This window comes from Octopus bimaculoides, unplaced genomic scaffold, assembly GCF_046866305.1.
Source record: "Octopus bimaculoides isolate indiv1 unplaced genomic scaffold, ASM4686630v1 contig76, whole genome shotgun sequence".
Lineage (NCBI taxonomy): Eukaryota > Metazoa > Mollusca > Cephalopoda > Octopoda > Octopodidae > Octopus > Octopus bimaculoides.
Genome location: NW_028315326.1, coordinates 90,604 through 118,293, shown reverse-complemented (window position 1 = coordinate 118,293; position 27,690 = coordinate 90,604). Strand labels below are relative to the sequence as shown.

General features: G+C 40.9%; 1 protein-coding gene and 2 long non-coding RNA genes across 9 annotated transcripts in view; 2 read left to right on the top strand and 1 right to left on the bottom strand.

The window, feature by feature from the left end:
- LOC149129289 (uncharacterized) overlaps window positions 1–27,690 on the bottom strand; it is a 100,281-nt gene that overhangs the window by 54,490 nt on the left and 18,101 nt on the right. The gene's annotated exons all lie outside the window — the stretch shown is intronic.
- Window positions 71–18,017, top strand: LOC149129291 (ATP-dependent DNA helicase PIF1-like). 2 transcript variants are annotated; one of them, XM_089346620.1, is made up of 4 exons: window positions 71–1,880; window positions 7,113–7,241; window positions 9,091–9,219; window positions 15,536–18,017. In XM_089346620.1, exons 1-2 carry the CDS (start codon window positions 756–758, stop codon window positions 7,119–7,121), a joined length of 1,134 nt encoding a protein of 377 aa, XP_089202746.1. In that variant the 5' UTR covers window positions 71–755; the 3' UTR covers window positions 7,122–7,241; window positions 9,091–9,219; window positions 15,536–18,017. The 2 variants fall into 2 exon arrangements, with proteins under 2 accessions (XP_089202746.1, XP_089202747.1); XM_089346621.1 differs by having other exon boundaries at window positions 9,091–9,223.
- LOC149129290 (uncharacterized) lies at window positions 11,617–26,856 on the top strand. The gene is made up of 2 exons (XR_016240089.1): window positions 11,617–15,668; window positions 21,939–26,856. It is a non-coding gene; the product is annotated as an uncharacterized LOC149129290 (long non-coding RNA).

Below are 27,690 nucleotides of genomic sequence, written 5' to 3'. Positions count from 1 at the left end.
AAAAACACTGATGTCAATTCCAACTGGACTCTCCAAAACATTGTCTCCTTACATCTCATTCTCATTTAAGTACCACGGCAGGTAAATACAAATTAATTCTCACGACGATATAATGGAAGATGGTAACAGACATTAACCACATGCTACCCTGTCAAGTCAAATATATTGTCATCCAATTCAACTCTAACCTTCCTACCCTAACGACAGTTCTAAGAACCCAACACGACTACAGCACTACTTAACTGCTATCTCTAAAATTTTGTCCACTTACATCTCATTCTCATTTCTCTACCACCACAGTGAAATACAACTTACTTATCAATAAAACTCTCATTGACACTGAAGACAGAATTGCTACACTGGGTGGTAATGAATTGTCCACATATAGCCTGCCACAGACATTCAGGTCAGGGTCAAATAGCCTTCCCACTGCCGTCATTCGTGAAACCTCTTACGACACTCAAGCGCTTTCAAACTACATTGCTGAAAACAAGCATAAATTACTTCCGGACCAGCTACAGGCCTACACAACTATTATTAACAGTGTACGCCAACGTGATGGACGAATCTTCTTCCTCGATGCTCCTGGAGGGACAGGGAAAACATTTATAACAAAGCTTCTCCTTGCAGAAGTTAGGCAGCATCAGGACATTGCAGTAGCTGTGGCTTCCTCTGGGATTGCAGCTACTTTGTTACCCGGTGGCAGGACAGCACACTCGACTTTTAAACTCCCTCTAAATTTAGCAGCATCCGAGATGCCTTCATGCAACATCACCAAAAGCTCAGATCAGGGGCAGGTACTTAAAAGGTGTCATTTAATTGTCTGGGATGAATGCACCATGGCTCACAAGAGAGCTTTGGAAGCATTAGATAGAGCCCTGAAAGACATCCGAGACTGTCACGCTCCAATGGGAGGTGTTACGCTTCTGTTGTCAGGTGATTTCAGGCAAACTCTTCCTGTCATTCCAAAAGGCACTAGAGCAGATGAGGTCCAAGCATGCCTAAAGTCCTCTACCCTGTGGCATCATGTTACTATCCTCACTCTTAACACTAACATGAGAGCTCAGCTACACGGCGACCAAATGTCCAAAAAATTCGCACAGGACATTTTCACAATTGGTGATGGCAAGGTGCCTCTCGATGCTGCAGAAGAAATAGAAGTATGGCTATTTTGTTCTGTTGTTAATTCTGTAGATGACCTCAAACACAAAGTCTTTCCCAACTTTAAACAAAACTACCAAAATCACAATTGGCTGTGTGAAAGAGCAATATTAGCTCCAAAAAACGTAGCTGTTACAAAAATTAATCAACAGCTGATGCATTCTCTTCCCGGCAATCTTCAAACTTACAAGTCTGTTGATACAGTTCCAGATACAAATGAAGTGGTGAACTATCCTCCTGAATTTCTCAATTCGTTGGAGCCTCCAGGACTACCTCCCCACATATTATCACTTAAAGTTGGAACGCCTGTTATGCTGCTCCGCAATCAGGAACCACCAAGACTTTGCAATGGAACACGACTCGTTATAAAGAAAATGATGTCACACGTTATCGAGGCTACCATTCTTTCTGAATGTGCAAAAGGGGATGACGTCTTTATTCCAAGAATTCCTCTTACTCCATCAGGAGCAGACATTCCTTTTACATTCAGAAGACTACAATTTCCCCTTCGTGTGACTTTTGCCATGTCCATAAACAAATCTCAGGGTCAAACACTGTCTGTAGCTGGTCTTCTCTTGGAAGAGCCCTGCTTCTCACATGGACAACTGTATGTTGGCTGCTCAAGAGTGGCAGCAAAAAAAACCTATTTGCATATTCTCCACAAGGGAAAACAAGGAACATTGTTTACAACGAGGTGTTATAATCACAACAGTAAGAAAGTATGTACATGACTTTCATATATTTATATTGACTGTCATATATTTATATTGATATACATATATTTATATTGATATACATATATATACGTGTGTTTGGGTGCGTGTGTGTGTGTCTATATATATCTCTATATATAAAGATGATGCGTAGTCTAGACGGCGTTTTTAGATTTCATTATTCTCTTTAACCCGGGAAACGCCGGGTATTTCTGCTAGTTATAATAATAAAAGAATGTAGATATCATGCAACAATAAATACCAAATGAATGTATATAAGATACTTATTATATAAAGATAGAAAAATATTAAAAATATCAAAATAATAAACATTCCATTATCAAACCTACGTCCATTATAATATAAGCTAACAGGTATATTATATTCAAAAACCAACTTAACGAATTTTTCGTTTAAAATACAATTTGGACGAAGTTTAGTGTTAAAATAATAAAGATAGAATTAGCACATATCTAAACGATGCAATAGTTTAAGCTAGAATATTTTAGACTACAAACGTTTATTTCAAAGAAGTCTAGTGAAAATATTGCGTAAAGAATAGGAATAGAATTAAAAATATGAATGAAAGATTAAACTTTATATAACTTAAGTCATAATAAAACAATTAACGATATTGTATAATCAAAGAAATTAAATAAAAAGACTAGTTATTTATCGCATAAAATAGAAAGAAATATTAAACAATATTAATTGAAAATATTTTAACCCTAATCAAATCGAAGTCTTAGTTTAGGCTAAAATGATACTCTTACTTCTAAATAATTTTGTGTTAAATAAGGTATCGATTAAAATTATCATTAAAAATCAATTGAATAATATTAAAATACAAAAATATATATTTGTTTCAAACAATGATATAAAGTCGTAGACGTTAAACTCAGAAGTAGAGCATTTATTAGAAAGAGGTCGCGTGAAAATACTACGTTAAGATAGAGAATAGAATATAAAAACATGAATGAAAAAATTATTCTTAAAATCATGAATGAAAGATTTAAACTTTATATAACTTACATCGTAAAAAAAAACCGAGCTATATTATAAAACATATTAATGAACTTTAAATTCTAAGAAATAATAAATTTTAAATAATAAGACTAAGAAACATAAATTAAATAATATGTATGAAATAAGGTAAAATACTACTATTAATTTAATCTTATAAAAATCGTAGTGTCATTACAATTTTAAATCCTTAAACTCACTAAAATATTAACCTACCAATAAATATAAATTATAACTACTACAATTAGTAAAGAAGGAATAGTATAAACAAATACACACCAACACACGCCCTCACACATACATATATATACATATAGACATACACATACTAATATACATACCTATATACATACATATACACATATATACATACATATATACATACATATACACATATATACATACATATATGCACAAGTATATACATATATACTCACAACATACACACACATATACACATAAACACACATATATACATATACATAAATAAACACATGCACACATATATATATATATATACATACATACTAACACATATAGAGAAAATCACACACACTCACATATATACATATACCCATACATATACATCATCATCATCATCGTTTAACGTCCGCTTTCCATGCTAGCATGGGTTGGACGATTTGATTGAGGACTGGTGAAACCAGATGGCAACACCAGGCTCCAATCTAATTTGGCAGAGTTTCTACAGCTGGATGCCCTTCCTAACGCCAACCACTCAGAGAGTGTAGTGGGTGCTTTTACGTGTCACCCGCACGAAAACGGCCATGCTCGAAAGGGTGTCTTTTATGTGCCACCCGCACAAGAGCCAGTCCAGGGGCACTGGCAACGATCTCGCTCGAAAACCCTACAAAGGCCAGTCAGGCGGTACTGGCAACGGTCACGCTCAAGATGGTACATCTTATGTGCCACCCGCACAAGAGCCAGTCCAGGGGCACTGGCAACGATCTCACTTGGCTTGCCGGGTCTTCTCATGCACAGCACATTTCCAAAGGTCTCGGTCAGTAGTCATCGCCTCAGTCAGGCCCAATGTTCGAAGGTCTTGCCTCACCACCTCAGCCCAAGTCTTCCTGGACCTACCTCTTCCACGGGTTCCCTCAACTGTTAGGGTGTGGCACTTTTTCACGCAGCTATCCTCATTCATTCTCATCACATGTCCAAACCAGCGCAATCGCCTCTCTTGCACACCACAGCTGATGCTTCTTCTGTTCAGCTTTTCTCTCAAGATACTTACACTCTGACGGGTATGCACATTTACATTACACATCCAGCGGAGCATACTGGCTTCATTCCTTGCGAGCTTACGCATCTGCTCAGCAGTCACAGCCCATGTTTCACTGCCATGTAGCATGGCTGTTCGTACACATGCGTCATACAGTCTGCCTTTTACTCTGAGTGAGAGTCCCTTTGTCGCCAGCAGAGGTAAGAGCTCTCTAAACTTTGCCCAGGCTATTCTTATTCTAGCAGCTACACTTTCAGCGCAGCCACCCCACTACTAACTTGGTCACCCAGATAGCGGAAGCTATCGACTACCTCTAGTTTTTCTCCCTGGAAAGAGATAGAAGTTGTTTCCTGTTTGTTTACAGTGTTTATTGCACCTGAACATCTGCCACATACAAAAACTAACTTTGTAGTTAATCTGCCTTTGATATTGCTGTACCTCTTATGTGTCCATAGCTTGCACCGGGTACATCTTATAGAGTTACTACCTACTCCTTTACTGCATACTGAGTAGGGCCATCTACCTGAAGGGGTTTGTGTTTTATCTACCTTCCTACTTATTAGGATTTTGGTTTTTGCTAGGTTGAGTCTAAGGCCCTTCGATTCTAGTCCTTGCTTCCACACCTGAAACTTCTCCTCTAGTTCTGATAGTGACTCCGCAATTAGTGCAAGGTCATCAGCATAGAGGAGCTCTCAGGGGCATCCTGTCTTGAATTCCTCTGTGATCGCCTGGAGGACTATGATAAATAGGAGGGGGCTGAGGAGGGAACCTTTGTGGACCCCTACCTCTACCCGGAATTCATTACTGTACTCATTTCCAACCTTCACCTTACTGGCAGCATCTCTGTACATGGCTCACACAGCTCTCACTAACCATTCTTCTATCCCAAGTTTCCTCATTGACCACCAGATAAGGGATCGGGGGAGCCTGTCAAAGGCTTTCTCCATGTCAACGAAGGCCAGATACAGAGGTTTATCCTGCAGCTGTCTCACTAGAAATATGGCATCAGTGGTGCTTTTACCTGGCACGAACCCAAACTGCATCTCATCTAAATTGATTCGCTCCCTAATTAGTTGGGCTATGACCCTCTCCGTAACTTTCATAACCTGATCTAACAGCTTGATGACTCTGTAATTATTTGTATCTAAAGCGTCACCTTTACCTTTGTAGCAGTTGACTATGGTGCTGCTACACCAGTCATTGGGTATGACTCCTTCGTGTATCACCTGGTTCATAATACGGGTGACTAGGCTGTAGCCAACACTGCCAGATATTTTGAGCATCTCTGCAGTGATTCCTGATGGGCCGGGGGCTTTCCCTGTCTTCATACTCTTAATTGCTTTATCTACCCTGGTACTGTCAACTCGGATAGCTGGTCCCTCTGTTGGGTCGACATACGGCAGGCTCTCTTTCTCCCATTCATTCTCTTTATTAAGCAATCTATCGTAGTGGCATCTCCAGATCTCTTTCTTTGCAGCCTCATTTAGTGCAAGCGTACCATCATCCATGCAAACACATTTCTCTCCTACAACATCACTATTCTCTCTCCTACACTGTCTTGCAACACGAAATACCTCGAATATGTATGTATGTATGTATGTATGTATGTATATATATATATATATATATATATAATATATAAACAAATTAGTGTGCGCATTTATACACAAAAGAGAGGGCAGTTAAAGCCCAAACCACAAGAGTAATTTCAAAGGGAATGAAAAATAAAAATATTTCTATAGTTACCCCTACACTCAAGTTTCTGTATTAATGTGAAAATAAATTAATTTGCCATTTGTGCTTGTGTATATATGTATATATATATATATATATATACATGTGTGTGTGTGTGTGTGTGTGTATATATATATATATATATATATACACACACATATATATATATATATATATATATATATATATATACACACACACACACCCACCCGTACATACAGTCACACTCTTTACGCCCATGCCTTCCCCTAATACAATGTTCCTCCAACCCATTCTCAACACTTTCCTCTCCTCCTGCTGCATGCCCCTCCACTCTCCCTCATATGCCACCTCACACATATTCACTCTTAATGCCCTTACAGACATACCATGGTCCCCTGAGACACTCCTATATCTCTCCCCCTCCCTTGTTACACTCTCCATAACACCCAGTCCATCTGCCCTCACTCTCTTAGGGATCACACCTCTCCCTTCTCTCTATCCACACACCCTGCCCAGTCTTCTGTGCCCCTTCATTAGGCAGGTGCTCCTACTTCCTTGTGCATTCACTCTGCCTATTCCGAATATGATCCTATTTAACAAGAGAGGAGGGGAGTGAAAAGTAACACTCTCCTTCTGTAGAGAGACTGTCTAACTGTCTGTCTCTGCATCCGTCCGTCTGTCCATCTTTCCATGCATCCAATCACAAAAACAGATATATAGTTCAAATTTACAGAAAATAAAAGACAGGTGTAGGAACAAGGAGCACATGTATTAGTTGAAAACTTGAGAATGGAAAAGTTTATTATATATTATTTGCATACACGCACACACGCACACAAACACACACATATATACATGTAAATACATACATACATATATATATATATATTTACGTATATATTTATGTATGCATATATATATATATATATATATATATATATATATATATATATTTACCTATATATGATTACATGTATGTATATACACATTTATCCACGTAATGCAAGCTAATTAATCAGAAAATGTAACGCAGTGTCCATAACTTAACTCAGTACCCCAAAACCTAAAAATTACGTGAGCAGAATAGTACCAACATATTACTGGTACTTAATATTTTCCAGTATGGCGAGATGCTGTGTAAAGTTAGTCCAAATAGTATGTCTTGGCTGGAATGTCTTGGCTTCTAGATTTGATGGATCAGGGCTGAGTTGGGGCTAAACTGCTATAACTAGACTAATACCAACCTTTCCATCTGACAGGTACCATGACCACCACCACTAGCACCAATGTCACCACCACGTTGCCAATTTCTACTCTGGCCACCTCCACAATTTAGTCAAATGCCTTGCCTTGGGCCCTTAATGGAATGAGAGCAGTGCCATGGTGAGGTAGGTATGTCTTGTATTTTATTTATTGATCCTGAAGGAATGAAAAGTAAATCTGATTTCAGCAGAATTTGATCTCAGAACACAGAGAGCCAGAACAATTACTGAAAAGCTGTCAATTTGCTACCATCATGGACAATTAGAAAAAGTAGCTAAACCTCACTCAAATCACACGTGGAACAATAAATTTCTAGCTGGCATTCACTGACTTCATCAACAAGCTTGGGGGAAATGACATGACATCAACAACAACACCAACAATATCACACACACACACACCACTACCAAAATCACCACCACAACCGTCAAGACCAGCAAGATTGACAATCCTTAAATTTATTCAAGATCACCTTTCTTAAACGAGACAATAAATGGAAACGCCTGGGGTAAACTGATACAGTGAAATTATCCTACCTCACCTAAGGTGGCAGTCACGTTGTCCATCGATGTTATTCAAGATAATATTGGCTTACACACTCTGCTCTCTTATTCGGTTCTGCAACAATGAATTTCTAACCTGTTTCTTTATTTTGGGTTTCTTGCAAATATTTCAACAATTTCTATCCTGATTTGAAATGTCAGACTGAACTTTATAGAAGTAAACTGGTTAATTTCAAACTGGGGGTGCACACACACACATACATGTGTTATGTTACACACACACATATGCTATGTGTGTGTTTCAGTATCTTTGCTTATTTCTGTATTTGAGGGTTATGTAGCTACTATTTATAGCTGGTCTTACAACCATACAGTAATTTCCCTCATTGAACTCTGTGTGTGTATGCGTACGTTGGTGATGTCCAGCAAAACTGACTTTGTAGACAGCCACAAGATTATCCAGGGGCACTGGCAACGCTCTCGCTCGAAAATCCTACGGAGGCTAGTCAGGCGGTACTGGTGACGGCCGCGCTCAAAATGGTGTATTTTATGTGCCACCCACACAAGAGCCAGTCCAGGGGCACTGGCAACGATCTCGCTCGAAAGTCCTTACACATGCCGTGGGCACAAGTGCCAGAAAGGCGATGCTGGGCACAGGTGCCATCACAAATTCACTTTCGCTTGCCCCAATAAGTCTTCGCAAAATGAGTTTCGTGTCCAATTTAACTCGATCTCGATTTCACTTGCCTCAACAGATTTTTGCAAGTGGAGTTTAGTGTCCAATGAAGGAAGGTATGCCTAAGTGGACTGGCTGAGGCCTTAGATTTAGATCTCACTTGGCTTGCTGGTTTTTTTCACGCACAGAATTTGACAGAGTATCTACAGCTGGATGCCCTTCCGAAACGCCAAACACTCAGAGAGTGTAGTGGGTGGTTTTACATGTCATCGGCAAGAAGGCCAGTCAGGCGGTACTGGCAACGGCCATGCTCAAGATGGTGTATTTTATGTGCCACCCGCACAAGAGTCAGTCCAGGGGCACTGGCAACGATCTCGCTTGAAAATCCTATGAAGGTCAGTCAGGTGGTACTGGCAATGGCCACGTTTAAAATGATGTATTTTATGTGCCACCCGCACAAGAGCCAGTCCAAGGGCACTGGCAACAATCTGGCTCGAATGTCCTTAGGCATGCCGCGGGCACAAGCGCCAGAATGGCGACGGTGGGCACAGGTGCCATCAAATTTCGATTTCTCTTGCCAAATCTTACTACCCCAAAACCTAAAAATTACGTGAGCAGAATAGTACCAACATATTACTGGTACTTAATATTTTCCAGTCTGGCGAGATGCTGCGTAAAGTTAGCCCAAATAGTACGTCATGGCTGGAATGTCTTGGCTTCTAGATTTGATGGATCAGGGCTGAGTTGGGGCTAAACTGCTATAACTAGACTAATACCAACCTTTCCCTCTGACAGGTACCATGACCACCACCACTAGCACCAATGTCAACACCACGTTGCCAATTTCTACTCTGGCCACCTCCACAATTTAGTCAAATGCCTTGCCTTGGGCCCTTAATGGAATGAGAGCAGTGCCATGGTGAGGTAGGTATGTCTTGTATTTTATTTATTGATCCTGAAGGAATGAAAAGTAAATCTGATTTCAGCAGAATTTGATCTCAGAGCACAGACAGCCAGAACAATTACTACAAAGCTGTCAATTTGCTACCATCATGGACTATTAGAAAAAGTAGCTAAACCTCACTCAAATCACACGCAGAACAACAAATTTGTAGCTAGCATTCACTGACTTGATCAACAAGCTTGGGGGAAATGACATGACAGCAACAACAACACCAACAATATCTCACACACACACCACTACCACAGTCACCACCACAACCATCAAGGTTGACAATCCTTAACTTTATTCAAGATCACCTTTCTTAAACGAGACAATAAATGGAAACGCCTGGGGTAAACTGATACAGTGAAATGATCCTACCTCACCTAAGATGGCAGTCACGTTGTCCATCGATGTTATTCAAGATAATATTGGCTTACACACTCTGCTCTCTTATTCGGTTCTGCAACAATGAATTTCTAACCTGTTTCTTTATTTTGGGTTTTTTGCAAATATTTCAACAATTTCTATCCTGATTTGAAATGTCAGACTGAAGTTTGTAGAAGTAAACTGGTGAATTTCAAACTGGGGGTGCACACACACATACACTAACATACACACACATAGTGTTATGTTACACACACACACACGTTATGTTACACACACACATAAATGTGTTATGTTACACACACACACACATATGCTATATGTGTGTTTCAGTATATTTGCATATTTCTGTATTTGAGGGTTATGTAGCTACTATTTATAGCTGGTCTTACAACCATACAGAGATTTCCCTCACTCAACTCTGTGTGTGTGTATGCGTAGGTTGGTGATGTCCAGCAAAACTGACTTTGTAGACAGCTGCAAGATTATCCACCATCTTTCCAGCAGCAACATTCGGCCCCTGTTTTGAATTCCATATGTCTAACCCCCCCATTGACATGCTTACAAAATCAAAAAACAATGTATTGTCCATGAATTTCATAAATCTTTTCTCTTGCTCAGAATTGAATCAACCACACACACACATTCATACATACATGCATACAAACGGACCGATCACGTGACCGACAAGACTATCCAATGTTGCTACACATCACTGGTCACAATTCACTTTGCACGGTTTTAGCTATCGAATGACCCCCACCCCTCGGGCTAGGCAAGCAAACCATCCCTCTCCACACCACCGATTTTATCCAACGGAAAGGCAAACTGGAGCAATGTGAAATAAAGTGTCTTGCCCAAGGACACAACACACAGCCCACTCTGGGAATCGAACTCACTATCTCATGATTGTGGAACCGATGCTCTGACTACTGAGCCATGCATCTGGACATACACACACACACATATAAATGTGTGTGTGTGTGTGTGTACAGGAGAGTCTCTCTAATGTGGATCCAACAGAGGGACCAGCAATCCGAATAGACAGCAGCATGGTAGATAAAACCACGAGACGTATGAAGACCAGGAAAGCCCCTGGCCCCTCAAGAATCACCACTGAAATGCTTAAAGTATCTGGTGGTGTGGCATATGGCAGCCCTTAAATGATGATGATGCACACACACACACACACACACACACACACAATTATACATATCTATGCAGACAGGTATATATAGCCCAGTGGAGGGGGGCTTCTCACAAGCATTTCCTGTAAGGAGAATTCCCTTCCTGAGAGAATCTACACAGCAAAGGTCTTTGCATGTCTGTGTACAGAAACCTATTAAATATAATACATCTTTAAACAGAACACATATTTCAAGCAACACTCTTTAGTCAATGTTGAGTTAATGAATTCCTGTGAAACTTTTGCATCTGTCAGAAACTGTTTTCCTGTTCTGTTGAAATGTCTTGACATCACTTGGGTGCCATGAACTATGCATACGGATTCAATGTCCTTCGCAAAAACACTTTTATGTCTTTCATAACCCAGTTGTACACAAACACACACACATATCTTTTATCTCTTACTTGCTTCACCCGTTTGACTGCGGCCATGCTGGGGCACAGCCTTGAAGAATTTTTAGTCAAAGAAATCAACCACCACAATTTATTCCTTATTCTATCGGTCTCTTTAGGGTTCATGTTTCCCTTAATTTTCCAAATTGCAAGAGTAATTTATAGATGCCTTTTATGTGTATCTAGAGCCATTTATTTATGATCCCTTCGAAAACCCTCATTAAATTAGATTATTTCATTTTCAGTTTCCTTTAGGTTTTATGTGTTCTTTTATACGACCAGCCTATATATGTATGTGTATATATATGTATATATATATATATACATATATATATATATATATATATATATATATATATATTTATATTTCACACACACACATGTATATATGTATGCATTCATATATATATATATATATATATATATATATATATTAGCAGAGATACCCAGCGTTGCCCATGTTACATGCAATTGAAGAATGAGACTTTTCTGTTATATTTTCTGTAAGGAACTGGAATACCTATGATTCGAATTTCATCAAAATTGCAGATGAGGGTTCTTTCCCTCTTTACACACCATAAAAAATTCTAATCATGCCACATATTTCCCATACTACTGATCTTTATGCACAGATTCCAAAATTCCAGTCTTATGGAACATATAAAAAGTATTTTGCTCATGGAGCTCTAAAATGTGGGAATTAAGGTCCCTATTGGGGGTAGGTGTGTTAATGTCAACCAGAGAAATTGAATTGTTGGGAATGTTTTTAACTTGGGTCTTATAGTATTGCTCCTGAACATCTGCCACATATAAAAACTAACTTCCTAGTTAACCTACCTTTGATATTGCTGCACATCTTATGTGTCCATAGCTTCCACTGGGTACATCTTATAAAGTTTCTACCTACGCCTTTTCTACAGATCGAGCAGCGCCATCTACCTGAAGGGCTTTGTGGTTTTGTCTACCTTCCTACTTATTAGGACTTTGGTTTTAGCTAGGTTGACTCTAAGGCCCTTCGATTCTAATCCTTGCTTCCACACCTGAAACTTCTCCTCTAGTTCTGATAGTGACCCAGCAATTAGTGCAAGGTCATCAGCATAGAGGAGCTCCCACGGGCATCCCCTCTTGAATTCCTCTGTTATCGCCTGGAGGACTATTGTAAATAGGAGGGGCCTGAGGACTCAACCTTGGTGGACTCCTACCTCTACCCGGAATTCTTCACTGTACTCGTTGCCAACCCTCACCTTACTGACAGCGTCTCTGTACATGGCTCGCACAGCTCTCACTAACCATTCTTCTATCCCTCGTCTCCTCAATGACCACCAGATAAGGGATCGGGGGACCCTGTCAAAGGCTTTCTCCATGTCAACAAAAGTTAGGTACAGAGGTTTATCTTTGGCTAGGTATTTCTCCTGCAACTGTCTTACCAGAAATATAGCATCAGTGTTACTTTTCCCTGGCACGAACCCAAACTGCATCTCATCTAAAGTGACTCGTTCCCTAATTAGTTGTCACGATATACCTCAAGTCTTTGTTCCTCACAGCACATAACATTGGCAAACTTTTTCTCTTCTGCTTCCCCTCTGGCTAAATAAACCTGTCGCTTAGCTTCCCTTCTAGCAGTCTGATGCAATTCCCTGCTACCACCGTTCTTCCAGTCCTTCCAAGCCTGTTTCTTTTCCCTAATGTCTCTGTCAATAACATTGTTCCATCACTACATTATATTGGGTCGAGAGGGGACTTTGCACCATCCACAGATCTGGTCAGTGGCCCTCAGCAGGTTGTCCTGTTGAAACCTCCAGTTGTCTTCTACATCATGTGAAGCTATATCCCCCTCTATTTCGTCAAAGGCTTTGAATAATAAGTCTCTAAATCTCTGTCCATTCGCAGGATCTTTGAGCTTCCAGACCCTTCTCCTCCATGCTGGTCGTCTTCTGGGCAACCACTTAGCTCTAATCCTGAAGTCACTAACTACTAGTCTATGTTGTGGGGTACATTCTTTGCCAGGAAAGGTTTGGGCTTTTATAAGCAGCCATCTTTCCCTTTTCCTGGTGAGGATGTAGTCGATTTGGCTAGTGTGTCTGCCAGAACGGTAGGTGACTAGGTGACTGGCAGGTTTCCTGAAGTTAGTATTGCAAACCATAAGGTCATTTGCATCACAGAACTCCAGCAGCCTGGTTCCCTCTTCATTGCGTGAACCAAAACCATAGCCTCCATGTACGCCATAAAAGCCCCCTGAATGTTGTCCAACATGCCCATTGAAGTCACCAGCCACAAAGAAAAGGTCCCTGTCATTCGTGGACAAGGTAGTCTGCAGGAGGGTGTCATAAAATTGGTCTTTCTGTCCGTTGGGTAGCCTGGGCTGAGGGGCATAGGCCGAGATAATGGTTGCTAACTCATGGTGAAGGACTAATCTAATCTTAAGTATTCTATCGCATACTCTAACCACCTCGATTACCTTATCCACCCATTTCTCTGCAAGAAGTATACCCACGCCGCCGACCCCGTCTGTGTTCCCTGCCCAGAAAATCTTGTACCTGTGTTCTTTGCCTGTGAGGAACCTAGTGGAACCTCCTCTCCACCTTACTTCTTGGAGGCAGCAGATATTGACACATCTCCGTTCAAGCATCTCAATAATCTCACCAGACCTACCTTTCAGTGTGCCGACGTTGAGAGTGCCAACCCTGAGGGTGTGGGAGGTATGGGCCTGTGAGACCCTGGGGCGGGGAACAGCAGCGTCACGTACCTTAAAAGAAAGCTTGCATTTTGCAGAATTCATAAACAATCAGTAGCATTCATTTCAACCTGCATCTACTACACTATCGTATTTTGCACCATATGATCGCTACCTTACATAGGAGATGAACCCTAAGTGGGGGTAGGGGGGAATGGCGTGAAGCCTTTAGAAGTGTTTATGGGAGACAGCCAAGTACTTACGGTACCGGTGGAGAAGGTAGGAACTTCCGGTACTGGTGGGGGGGTGAGAGGGCGGGTGCACGACAGCCATTGCTGCAAAGGTATTTAGGTCTAGTGGGGGAATTTGGGGTGCGCGCGCTAGTTTTATAGCCCTGGCGAAGCAAGGGGTTAATCGAAAGAGGAGGAGAAAAGAGAGAGAGAGAGTGGGATCGAGAGAGACAGACTAAAGGAGAGAGGGTTAGGCCAGAGCACGAGGGCAATAGAGAGATACTCTTTTGGGATTTATGTCTCATAGAGACAGTAAGTGGTAGAAATATAGAATTGAGAAATAAGAGTTTTCGGTCAGCTAATCTAAGGCAGAGATAAGTGACTATGTGATAAAAATTAAAATTGAATAACTTGAATATCTGAGTGAATTTGACGACATTGTTATGGACAACTGAAATGAATTTGACGACATTATAATGAGACGGACAGAATAGTGGAAGCACTAAGTAAGGTTGGAAGCACTAATATATATATATATATATATATATATATATATATATATATATATATATATATGTATATATATATACATACATACATATATATGTATATAAATTGCATATGTATGTATTTATATATGTGTGTGTGTGTGTGTGTGTGTGTGTGTATCTAAATATGTATATCTGTATACATATATACTATTGTTTTATTCTTTTACTCATTTCAGCCATGCAGCTGTGGTTATGCTGGAGCACCACCATATATACACACACACACAAATAGATATATTTATACATTGACAGATAGACAGACAGACAGACAGACAGACAGACTGAGTTTCTTATTTAAAAGCAATTTCCAAAGTCTTCTCCTTTCTTTGGTGGGGTGGAGGGTGTATCAGATTTCTTTTCATGCAGTCTTCTCGTCTTCCCAAGTCTTCATGGGTGTGTTGCATACCCACACACACACACACATGCACACGCAGCTGTTTGCACACACTCATACATATATGCACACACATTGATGCATATACACATGAATAGAAATTGCAAAAGGTCAAAATAATAAACAAATTAAATACACGAAAAGGAAAAAAAAAAAACTGGTTGTTGTGCATTATTAAATGAAATGATTAATACTTGTTGAATAGAAGAAACATCAGGTGAGATTTTATTTGAAATGATCAGTTTTGGGTCAGGCCACAATGACGCCTGTGTCTATGTCTAAGTAAAAGTGTGTGTGTGTGTGCAGATGTGCTTGGGCACACATTTACTTGTACAGAAAGACTGACGTCACTGTGATCTAACCCGAAAACAATCATTTGAAATAAAACTCACCTGATGTTTTCTCTCTTCAAAAAGATTTAGTCATTTAGTCACTCAATAAAGCACAACCTATTTTCTCTGTTTATGTGTTTGCTTTTGCAAGATTCTTCATGCTTCTGCCCCAGTCAACCGAAAACAGGTAGACACCCTACCATCACCCCATGGCCAAGAATACCCTTATGGACAGATGGAAAAGGTGGATCAGAGGCATAAGGACTCCAGAAAACTATGACCAGGTGAGAAAATGTTACATGATAGTTGCTAGTACCAAAGTTATTCTAAAGTATCAAATGTTTGAGTTCAATGAAAAAATATATGCCTAGGAAGAGGGCATGTGGCCAACCTCTTTATGGTATGGTGGGATAAGAGATTCCAAGAACGCTCTGCAGAGAACTCCATAATCCTAACCATGTATTCTCGCTATGTTAATGATTTCAAGAAAGTAGTAAAAACACTTCCACAAGATAACATCTATGAACTAGAAGCAAGCACCATGAAGAGCATCCAGCAAATAGCTAATCCCATCTAACAGGGTGTTAACGAACAATAGATGACCCTAATAAGCACCCCAACTACAAACTACATGTTTTGGACACTCAACTGTAGATGGAAACTAGAAATAGCAAAGTTCAGATTCTCCATTCATACTATGCCAAACCCATGGCCTCCAGATCCCTGTGCCACAGAATACAACAAATGTGGATGATACTAAGTTCAATATCCTGATATCGGACTTGATAAGGGTTATGAGAAAGGAGTCCTAAATGTGTGACCCAACGGAATTGAAGAGACACATACAGTACTTCATCTACTGCTTGCAGTTCTCCAGGGACAGTCAAAGAGAAAGGATCAGGGTGGACAAAGGAGCCGTGACAAAACTCAAGACCATCATAGAGAATGATGCAAATGGGATCTGCCTGCTAGACAAGAGTAAATCATGGCATAGTATAGAAGGGACGAAGAGGAAGATAGGGAAGGCCAGCTCATGGTATGATGGCCAAACGTACCAAAACATCATGTTCATCAATGCTAGCCTTGGAGGAGAACTAACATATTAATTTAGAAAAACCTCGGGTAAATTGAATCCACTGACTGAAGCAGGAAGAAAGGCCAGGAACTGCCATAAAATCCATTCGAAAGAACTCTCTGTACTGACAGGAACTGTATATTGTGTAGGTTATGACCAGATATAAACAGCAAAACTAGGAATACAATTTATAGTGGTGTACAGAGGGATGGTGCAGAATCATGATAAGAATATAAAGAATGTGGTTGTCCAACTGTTTCCACCAATGTCCAGCCCCATTTGAACTGGTGATGCTAGTGCTTGACTATGTCGTATGATGGTGCATCGTCACCATAAACTTCTTTCATCTCATCAAAAGTCTCATTTGGTGTACGACCTTTCAAGTATAAAGAACCTGATCATTGATCTGCATTCAACTGCCTCCATTATAACTGCTTAGTGCACTTCAGCAGCCAAAAAAGACAAACGAATTCTAGTGGAAAGCTGCAATTTACAATGTGACGTGTAGAGACATGTAGGATTCTACCTGTACAAGTTCTGTTTCCTGCAATAACTGGAAGTGGGTGGGTGATAGGACATCGTTAATGAACACCCCTCATTTTTTTGTTAAGCCTTGTAGTTATTCCATCGATCCCTCCATGTAGCACCTTCTTTCTCACTCCCTCATTATATGTCCTCCTCCCTCTCTCATTCTACTCTCTTTGTCTCTCTCTTTCATCTCCTATGTTTAATGTCAGAGGGAGATTTGGACGTTATTTCTAACAAGCTGAGTCACACTATAGATATTTCCTTCAGACATTACCCAGTATAATGTGTGATTTAAAGGGATTTGACTGCTATTTCTACAAGAGAAAATATCAATACAACTATATATACAGATATACAAGAAGCGACTCCCTGTCCTCAAAACGAATAGATTTTTTTCCTGACTTATGGAGAAAGCCAGAAATGTTAAGGGGAGGGGTTAAATCAACATTTACTAAAAGTGATCTAGCTACTAGACAGAGATCCTGTATGACCTTATAGGAAAGTGGGTTATCCATCATTAGATGTATACCTGACTTTCCTATATAATATTAAGAATATAACGGAATGCTGAACTCCGGACTATCAACCTAAACAACATTTATTCAGGTGGTAAATATATATATCTTTAGCTCTTGTTTATTGTTACAGCTTCTGTGTGTGTGAGCATAGTTGTTGAGACATTGTTATGTAGATGTAAGCGAGCTGTCGAGTGTAACTCCGAAAGATGGAGAGTGACAGCTAAACACGTCCATGCTCTATTGCTGGCCAGCAAGAAAGAGACTGTCTCCAGGTTGGAATGTTGGAGACACTGCTTGACACGTCCATGCTCATGGCCGGCCGACCGAGAAAGAGATAGAATAGAAGCGGGAACGCTTGGTTGTTTAATTCCACGCATGCGCACGGCGTTACTACAGGGCTACCTTGCCAGTGCGGAAACGCACGATAATATGAAATCTGTTAGAACGCCTGAGGCAGGATGGCCACTGAAAACCACCCACAAGATGTAGCACAAAACACACACAAAGAAAAATGAAAGAAATGAAATGTACACTCGTGTGATACATGCATGCAATGTACAAATGAAATGACAATGACAAAACAACCATGATGACAACTGTCCAGGAAACTGGAATCACGCAATGTAAAAGTCTGATTGTTTGTTTTCCCTGAGGGTTCTTTCCCTCTTTACACACCATAAAAAATTCTAATCATGCCACATATTTCCCATACTACTGATCTTTATGCACAGATTCCAAAATTCCAGTCTTATGGAACATATAAAAAGTATTTTGCTCATGGAGCTCTAAAATGTGGGAATTAAGGTCCCTATTGGGGGTAGGTGTGTTAATGTCAACCAGAGAAATTGAATTGTTGGGAATGTTTTTAACTTGGGTCTTATAGTATTGCTCCTGAACATCTGCCACATATAAAAACTAACTTCCTAGTTAACCTACCTTTGATATTGCTGCACATCTTATGTGTCCATAGCTTCCACTGGGTACATCTTATAAAGTTTCTACCTACGCCTTTTCTACAGATCGAGCAGCGCCATCTACCTGAAGGGCTTTGTGGTTTTGTCTACCTTCCTACTTATTAGGACTTTGGTTTTAGCTAGGTTGACTCTAAGGCCCTTCGATTCTAATCCTTGCTTCCACACCTGAAACTTCTCCTCTAGTTCTGATAGTGACCCAGCAATTAGTGCAAGGTCATCAGCATAGAGGAGCTCCCACGGGCATCCCCTCTTGAATTCCTCTGTTATCGCCTGGAGGACTATTGTAAATAGGAGGGGCCTGAGGACTCAACCTTGGTGGACTCCTACCTCTACCCGGAATTCTTCACTGTACTCGTTGCCAACCCTCACCTTACTGACAGCGTCTCTGTACATGGCTCGCACAGCTCTCACTAACCATTCTTCTATCCCTCGTCTCCTCAATGACCACCAGATAAGGGATCGGGGGACCCTGTCAAAGGCTTTCTCCATGTCAACAAAAGTTAGGTACAGAGGTTTATCTTTGGCTAGGTATTTCTCCTGCAACTGTCTTACCAGAAATATAGCATCAGTGTTACTTTTCCCTGGCACGAACCCAAACTGCATCTCATCTAAAGTGACTCGTTCCCTAATTAGTTGTCACGATATACCTCAAGTCTTTGTTCCTCACAGCACATAACATTGGCAAACTTTTTCTCTTCTGCTTCCCCTCTGGCTAAATAAACCTGTCGCTTAGCTTCCCTTCTAGCAGTCTGATGCAATTCCCTGCTACCACCGTTCTTCCAGTCCTTCCAAGCCTGTTTCTTTTCCCTAATGTCTCTGTCAATAACATTGTTCCATCACTACATTATATTGGGTCGAGAGGGGACTTTGCACCATCCACAGATCTGGTCAGTGGCCCTCAGCAGGTTGTCCTGTTGAAACCTCCAGTTGTCTTCTACATCATGTGAAGCTATATCCCCCTCTATTTCGTCAAAGGCTTTGAATAATAAGTCTCTAAATCTCTGTCCATTCGCAGGATCTTTGAGCTTCCAGACCCTTCTCCTCCATGCTGGTCGTCTTCTGGGCAACCACTTAGCTCTAATCCTGAAGTCACTAACTACTAGTCTATGTTGTGGGGTACATTCTTTGCCAGGAAAGGTTTGGGCTTTTATAAGCAGCCATCTTTCCCTTTTCCTGGTGAGGATGTAGTCGATTTGGCTAGTGTGTCTGCCAGAACGGTAGGTGACTAGGTGACTGGCAGGTTTCCTGAAGTTAGTATTGCAAACCATAAGGTCATTTGCATCACAGAACTCCAGCAGCCTGGTTCCCTCTTCATTGCGTGAACCAAAACCATAGCCTCCATGTACGCCATAAAAGCCCCCTGAATGTTGTCCAACATGCCCATTGAAGTCACCAGCCACAAAGAAAAGGTCCCTGTCATTCGTGGACAAGGTAGTCTGCAGGAGGGTGTCATAAAATTGGTCTTTCTGTCCGTTGGGTAGCCTGGGCTGAGGGGCATAGGCCGAGATAATGGTTGCTAACTCATGGTGAAGGACTAATCTAATCTTAAGTATTCTATCGCATACTCTAACCACCTCGATTACCTTATCCACCCATTTCTCTGCAAGAAGTATACCCACGCCGCCGACCCCGTCTGTGTTCCCTGCCCAGAAAATCTTGTACCTGTGTTCTTTGCCTGTGAGGAACCTAGTGGAACCTCCTCTCCACCTTACTTCTTGGAGGCAGCAGATATTGACACATCTCCGTTCAAGCATCTCAATAATCTCACCAGACCTACCTTTCAGTGTGCCGACGTTGAGAGTGCCAACCCTGAGGGTGTGGGAGGTATGGGCCTGTGAGACCCTGGGGCGGGGAACAGCAGCGTCACGTACCTTAAAAGAAAGCTTGCATTTTGCAGAATTCATAAACAATCAGTAGCATTCATTTCAACCTGCATCTACTACACTATCGTATTTTGCACCATATGATCGCTACCTTACATAGGAGATGAACCCTAAGTGGGGGTAGGGGGGAATGGCGTGAAGCCTTTAGAAGTGTTTATGGGAGACAGCCAAGTACTTACGGTACCGGTGGAGAAGGTAGGAACTTCCGGTACTGGTGGGGGGGTGAGAGGGCGGGTGCACGACAGCCATTGCTGCAAAGGTATTTAGGTCTAGTGGGGGAATTTGGGGTGCGCGCGCTAGTTTTATAGCCCTGGCGAAGCAAGGGGTTAATCGAAAGAGGAGGAGAAAAGAGAGAGAGAGAGTGGGATCGAGAGAGACAGACTAAAGGAGAGAGGGTTAGGCCAGAGCACGAGGGCAATAGAGAGATACTCTTTTGGGATTTATGTCTCATAGAGACAGTAAGTGGTAGAAATATAGAATTGAGAAATAAGAGTTTTCGGTCAGCTAATCTAAGGCAGAGATAAGTGACTATGTGATAAAAATTAAAATTGAATAACTTGAATATCTGAGTGAATTTGACGACATTGTTATGGACAACTGAAATGAATTTGACGACATTATAATGAGACGGACAGAATAGTGGAAGCACTAAGTAAGGTTGGAAGCACTAATATATATATATATATATATATATATATATATATATATATATATATATATATATGTATATATATATACATACATACATATATATGTATATAAATTGCATATGTATGTATTTATATATGTGTGTGTGTGTGTGTGTGTGTGTGTGTATCTAAATATGTATATCTGTATACATATATACTATTGTTTTATTCTTTTACTCATTTCAGCCATGCAGCTGTGGTTATGCTGGAGCACCACCATATATACACACACACACAAATAGATATATTTATACATTGACAGATAGACAGACAGACAGACAGACAGACAGACTGAGTTTCTTATTTAAAAGCAATTTCCAAAGTCTTCTCCTTTCTTTGGTGGGGTGGAGGGTGTATCAGATTTCTTTTCATGCAGTCTTCTCGTCTTCCCAAGTCTTCATGGGTGTGTTGCATACCCACACACACACACACATGCACACGCAGCTGTTTGCACACACTCATACATATATGCACACACATTGATGCATATACACATGAATAGAAATTGCAAAAGGTCAAAATAATAAACAAATTAAATACACGAAAAGGAAAAAAAAAAAACTGGTTGTTGTGCATTATTAAATGAAATGATTAATACTTGTTGAATAGAAGAAACATCAGGTGAGATTTTATTTGAAATGATCAGTTTTGGGTCAGGCCACAATGACGCCTGTGTCTATGTCTAAGTAAAAGTGTGTGTGTGTGTGCAGATGTGCTTGGGCACACATTTACTTGTACAGAAAGACTGACGTCACTGTGATCTAACCCGAAAACAATCATTTGAAATAAAACTCACCTGATGTTTTCTCTCTTCAAAAAGATTTAGTCATTTAGTCACTCAATAAAGCACAACCTATTTTCTCTGTTTATGTGTTTGCTTTTGCAAGATTCTTCATGCTTCTGCCCCAGTCAACCGAAAACAGGTAGACACCCTACCATCACCCCATGGCCAAGAATACCCTTATGGACAGATGGAAAAGGTGGATCAGAGGCATAAGGACTCCAGAAAACTATGACCAGGTGAGAAAATGTTACATGATAGTTGCTAGTACCAAAGTTATTCTAAAGTATCAAATGTTTGAGTTCAATGAAAAAATATATGCCTAGGAAGAGGGCATGTGGCCAACCTCTTTATGGTATGGTGGGATAAGAGATTCCAAGAACGCTCTGCAGAGAACTCCATAATCCTAACCATGTATTCTCGCTATGTTAATGATTTCAAGAAAGTAGTAAAAACACTTCCACAAGATAACATCTATGAACTAGAAGCAAGCACCATGAAGAGCATCCAGCAAATAGCTAATCCCATCTAACAGGGTGTTAACGAACAATAGATGACCCTAATAAGCACCCCAACTACAAACTACATGTTTTGGACACTCAACTGTAGATGGAAACTAGAAATAGCAAAGTTCAGATTCTCCATTCATACTATGCCAAACCCATGGCCTCCAGATCCCTGTGCCACAGAATACAACAAATGTGGATGATACTAAGTTCAATATCCTGATATCGGACTTGATAAGGGTTATGAGAAAGGAGTCCTAAATGTGTGACCCAACGGAATTGAAGAGACACATACAGTACTTCATCTACTGCTTGCAGTTCTCCAGGGACAGTCAAAGAGAAAGGATCAGGGTGGACAAAGGAGCCGTGACAAAACTCAAGACCATCATAGAGAATGATGCAAATGGGATCTGCCTGCTAGACAAGAGTAAATCATGGCATAGTATAGAAGGGACGAAGAGGAAGATAGGGAAGGCCAGCTCATGGTATGATGGCCAAACGTACCAAAACATCATGTTCATCAATGCTAGCCTTGGAGGAGAACTAACATATTAATTTAGAAAAACCTCGGGTAAATTGAATCCACTGACTGAAGCAGGAAGAAAGGCCAGGAACTGCCATAAAATCCATTCGAAAGAACTCTCTGTACTGACAGGAACTGTATATTGTGTAGGTTATGACCAGATATAAACAGCAAAACTAGGAATACAATTTATAGTGGTGTACAGAGGGATGGTGCAGAATCATGATAAGAATATAAAGAATGTGGTTGTCCAACTGTTTCCACCAATGTCCAGCCCCATTTGAACTGGTGATGCTAGTGCTTGACTATGTCGTATGATGGTGCATCGTCACCATAAACTTCTTTCATCTCATCAAAAGTCTCATTTGGTGTACGACCTTTCAAGTATAAAGAACCTGATCATTGATCTGCATTCAACTGCCTCCATTATAACTGCTTAGTGCACTTCAGCAGCCAAAAAAGACAAACGAATTCTAGTGGAAAGCTGCAATTTACAATGTGACGTGTAGAGACATGTAGGATTCTACCTGTACAAGTTCTGTTTCCTGCAATAACTGGAAGTGGGTGGGTGATAGGACATCGTTAATGAACACCCCTCATTTTTTTGTTAAGCCTTGTAGTTATTCCATCGATCCCTCCATGTAGCACCTTCTTTCTCACTCCCTCATTATATGTCCTCCTCCCTCTCTCATTCTACTCTCTTTGTCTCTCTCTTTCATCTCCTATGTTTAATGTCAGAGGGAGATTTGGACGTTATTTCTAACAAGCTGAGTCACACTATAGATATTTCCTTCAGACATTACCCAGTATAATGTGTGATTTAAAGGGATTTGACTGCTATTTCTACAAGAGAAAATATCAATACAACTATATATACAGATATACAAGAAGCGACTCCCTGTCCTCAAAACGAATAGATTTTTTTCCTGACTTATGGAGAAAGCCAGAAATGTTAAGGGGAGGGGTTAAATCAACATTTACTAAAAGTGATCTAGCTACTAGACAGAGATCCTGTATGACCTTATAGGAAAGTGGGTTATCCATCATTAGATGTATACCTGACTTTCCTATATAATATTAAGAATATAACGGAATGCTGAACTCCGGACTATCAACCTAAACAACATTTATTCAGGTGGTAAATATATATATCTTTAGCTCTTGTTTATTGTTACAGCTTCTGTGTGTGTGAGCATAGTTGTTGAGACATTGTTATGTAGATGTAAGCGAGCTGTCGAGTGTAACTCCGAAAGATGGAGAGTGACAGCTAAACACGTCCATGCTCTATTGCTGGCCAGCAAGAAAGAGACTGTCTCCAGGTTGGAATGTTGGAGACACTGCTTGACACGTCCATGCTCATGGCCGGCCGACCGAGAAAGAGATAGAATAGAAGCGGGAACGCTTGGTTGTTTAATTCCACGCATGCGCACGGCGTTACTACAGGGCTACCTTGCCAGTGCGGAAACGCACGATAATATGAAATCTGTTAGAACGCCTGAGGCAGGATGGCCACTGAAAACCACCCACAAGATGTAGCACAAAACACACACAAAGAAAAATGAAAGAAATGAAATGTACACTCGTGTGATACATGCATGCAATGTACAAATGAAATGACAATGACAAAACAACCATGATGACAACTGTCCAGGAAACTGGAATCACGCAATGTAAAAGTCTGATTGTTTGTTTTCCCTGAGGGTTCTTTCCCTCTTTACACACCATAAAAAATTCTAATCATGCCACATATTTCCCATACTACTGATCTTTATGCACAGATTCCAAAATTCCAGTCTTATGGAACATATAAAAAGTATTTTGCTCATGGAGCTCTAAAATGTGGGAATTAAGGTCCCTATTGGGGGTAGGTGTGTTAATGTCAACCAGAGAAATTGAATTGTTGGGAATGTTTTTAACTTGGGTCTTATAGTATTGCTCCTGAACATCTGCCACATATAAAAACTAACTTCCTAGTTAACCTACCTTTGATATTGCTGCACATCTTATGTGTCCATAGCTTCCACTGGGTACATCTTATAAAGTTTCTACCTACGCCTTTTCTACAGATCGAGCAGCGCCATCTACCTGAAGGGCTTTGTGGTTTTGTCTACCTTCCTACTTATTAGGACTTTGGTTTTAGCTAGGTTGACTCTAAGGCCCTTCGATTCTAATCCTTGCTTCCACACCTGAAACTTCTCCTCTAGTTCTGATAGTGACCCAGCAATTAGTGCAAGGTCATCAGCATAGAGGAGCTCCCACGGGCATCCCCTCTTGAATTCCTCTGTTATCGCCTGGAGGACTATTGTAAATAGGAGGGGCCTGAGGACTCAACCTTGGTGGACTCCTACCTCTACCCGGAATTCTTCACTGTACTCGTTGCCAACCCTCACCTTACTGACAGCGTCTCTGTACATGGCTCGCACAGCTCTCACTAACCATTCTTCTATCCCTCGTCTCCTCAATGACCACCAGATAAGGGATCGGGGGACCCTGTCAAAGGCTTTCTCCATGTCAACAAAAGTTAGGTACAGAGGTTTATCTTTGGCTAGGTATTTCTCCTGCAACTGTCTTACCAGAAATATAGCATCAGTGTTACTTTTCCCTGGCACGAACCCAAACTGCATCTCATCTAAAGTGACTCGTTCCCTAATTAGTTGTCACGATATACCTCAAGTCTTTGTTCCTCACAGCACATAACATTGGCAAACTTTTTCTCTTCTGCTTCCCCTCTGGCTAAATAAACCTGTCGCTTAGCTTCCCTTCTAGCAGTCTGATGCAATTCCCTGCTACCACCGTTCTTCCAGTCCTTCCAAGCCTGTTTCTTTTCCCTAATGTCTCTGTCAATAACATTGTTCCATCACTACATTATATTGGGTCGAGAGGGGACTTTGCACCATCCACAGATCTGGTCAGTGGCCCTCAGCAGGTTGTCCTGTTGAAACCTCCAGTTGTCTTCTACATCATGTGAAGCTATATCCCCCTCTATTTCGTCAAAGGCTTTGAATAATAAGTCTCTAAATCTCTGTCCATTCGCAGGATCTTTGAGCTTCCAGACCCTTCTCCTCCATGCTGGTCGTCTTCTGGGCAACCACTTAGCTCTAATCCTGAAGTCACTAACTACTAGTCTATGTTGTGGGGTACATTCTTTGCCAGGAAAGGTTTGGGCTTTTATAAGCAGCCATCTTTCCCTTTTCCTGGTGAGGATGTAGTCGATTTGGCTAGTGTGTCTGCCAGAACGGTAGGTGACTAGGTGACTGGCAGGTTTCCTGAAGTTAGTATTGCAAACCATAAGGTCATTTGCATCACAGAACTCCAGCAGCCTGGTTCCCTCTTCATTGCGTGAACCAAAACCATAGCCTCCATGTACGCCATAAAAGCCCCCTGAATGTTGTCCAACATGCCCATTGAAGTCACCAGCCACAAAGAAAAGGTCCCTGTCATTCGTGGACAAGGTAGTCTGCAGGAGGGTGTCATAAAATTGGTCTTTCTGTCCGTTGGGTAGCCTGGGCTGAGGGGCATAGGCCGAGATAATGGTTGCTAACTCATGGTGAAGGACTAATCTAATCTTAAGTATTCTATCGCATACTCTAACCACCTCGATTACCTTATCCACCCATTTCTCTGCAAGAAGTATACCCACGCCGCCGACCCCGTCTGTGTTCCCTGCCCAGAAAATCTTGTACCTGTGTTCTTTGCCTGTGAGGAACCTAGTGGAACCTCCTCTCCACCTTACTTCTTGGAGGCAGCAGATATTGACACATCTCCGTTCAAGCATCTCAATAATCTCACCAGACCTACCTTTCAGTGTGCCGACGTTGAGAGTGCCAACCCTGAGGGTGTGGGAGGTATGGGCCTGTGAGACCCTGGGGCGGGGAACAGCAGCGTCACGTACCTTAAAAGAAAGCTTGCATTTTGCAGAATTCATAAACAATCAGTAGCATTCATTTCAACCTGCATCTACTACACTATCGTATTTTGCACCATATGATCGCTACCTTACATAGGAGATGAACCCTAAGTGGGGGTAGGGGGGAATGGCGTGAAGCCTTTAGAAGTGTTTATGGGAGACAGCCAAGTACTTACGGTACCGGTGGAGAAGGTAGGAACTTCCGGTACTGGTGGGGGGGTGAGAGGGCGGGTGCACGACAGCCATTGCTGCAAAGGTATTTAGGTCTAGTGGGGGAATTTGGGGTGCGCGCGCTAGTTTTATAGCCCTGGCGAAGCAAGGGGTTAATCGAAAGAGGAGGAGAAAAGAGAGAGAGAGAGTGGGATCGAGAGAGACAGACTAAAGGAGAGAGGGTTAGGCCAGAGCACGAGGGCAATAGAGAGATACTCTTTTGGGATTTATGTCTCATAGAGACAGTAAGTGGTAGAAATATAGAATTGAGAAATAAGAGTTTTCGGTCAGCTAATCTAAGGCAGAGATAAGTGACTATGTGATAAAAATTAAAATTGAATAACTTGAATATCTGAGTGAATTTGACGACATTGTTATGGACAACTGAAATGAATTTGACGACATTATAATGAGACGGACAGAATAGTGGAAGCACTAAGTAAGGTTGGAAGCACTAATATATATATATATATATATATATATATATATATATATATATATATATATATGTATATATATATACATACATACATATATATGTATATAAATTGCATATGTATGTATTTATATATGTGTGTGTGTGTGTGTGTGTGTGTGTGTATCTAAATATGTATATCTGTATACATATATACTATTGTTTTATTCTTTTACTCATTTCAGCCATGCAGCTGTGGTTATGCTGGAGCACCACCATATATACACACACACACAA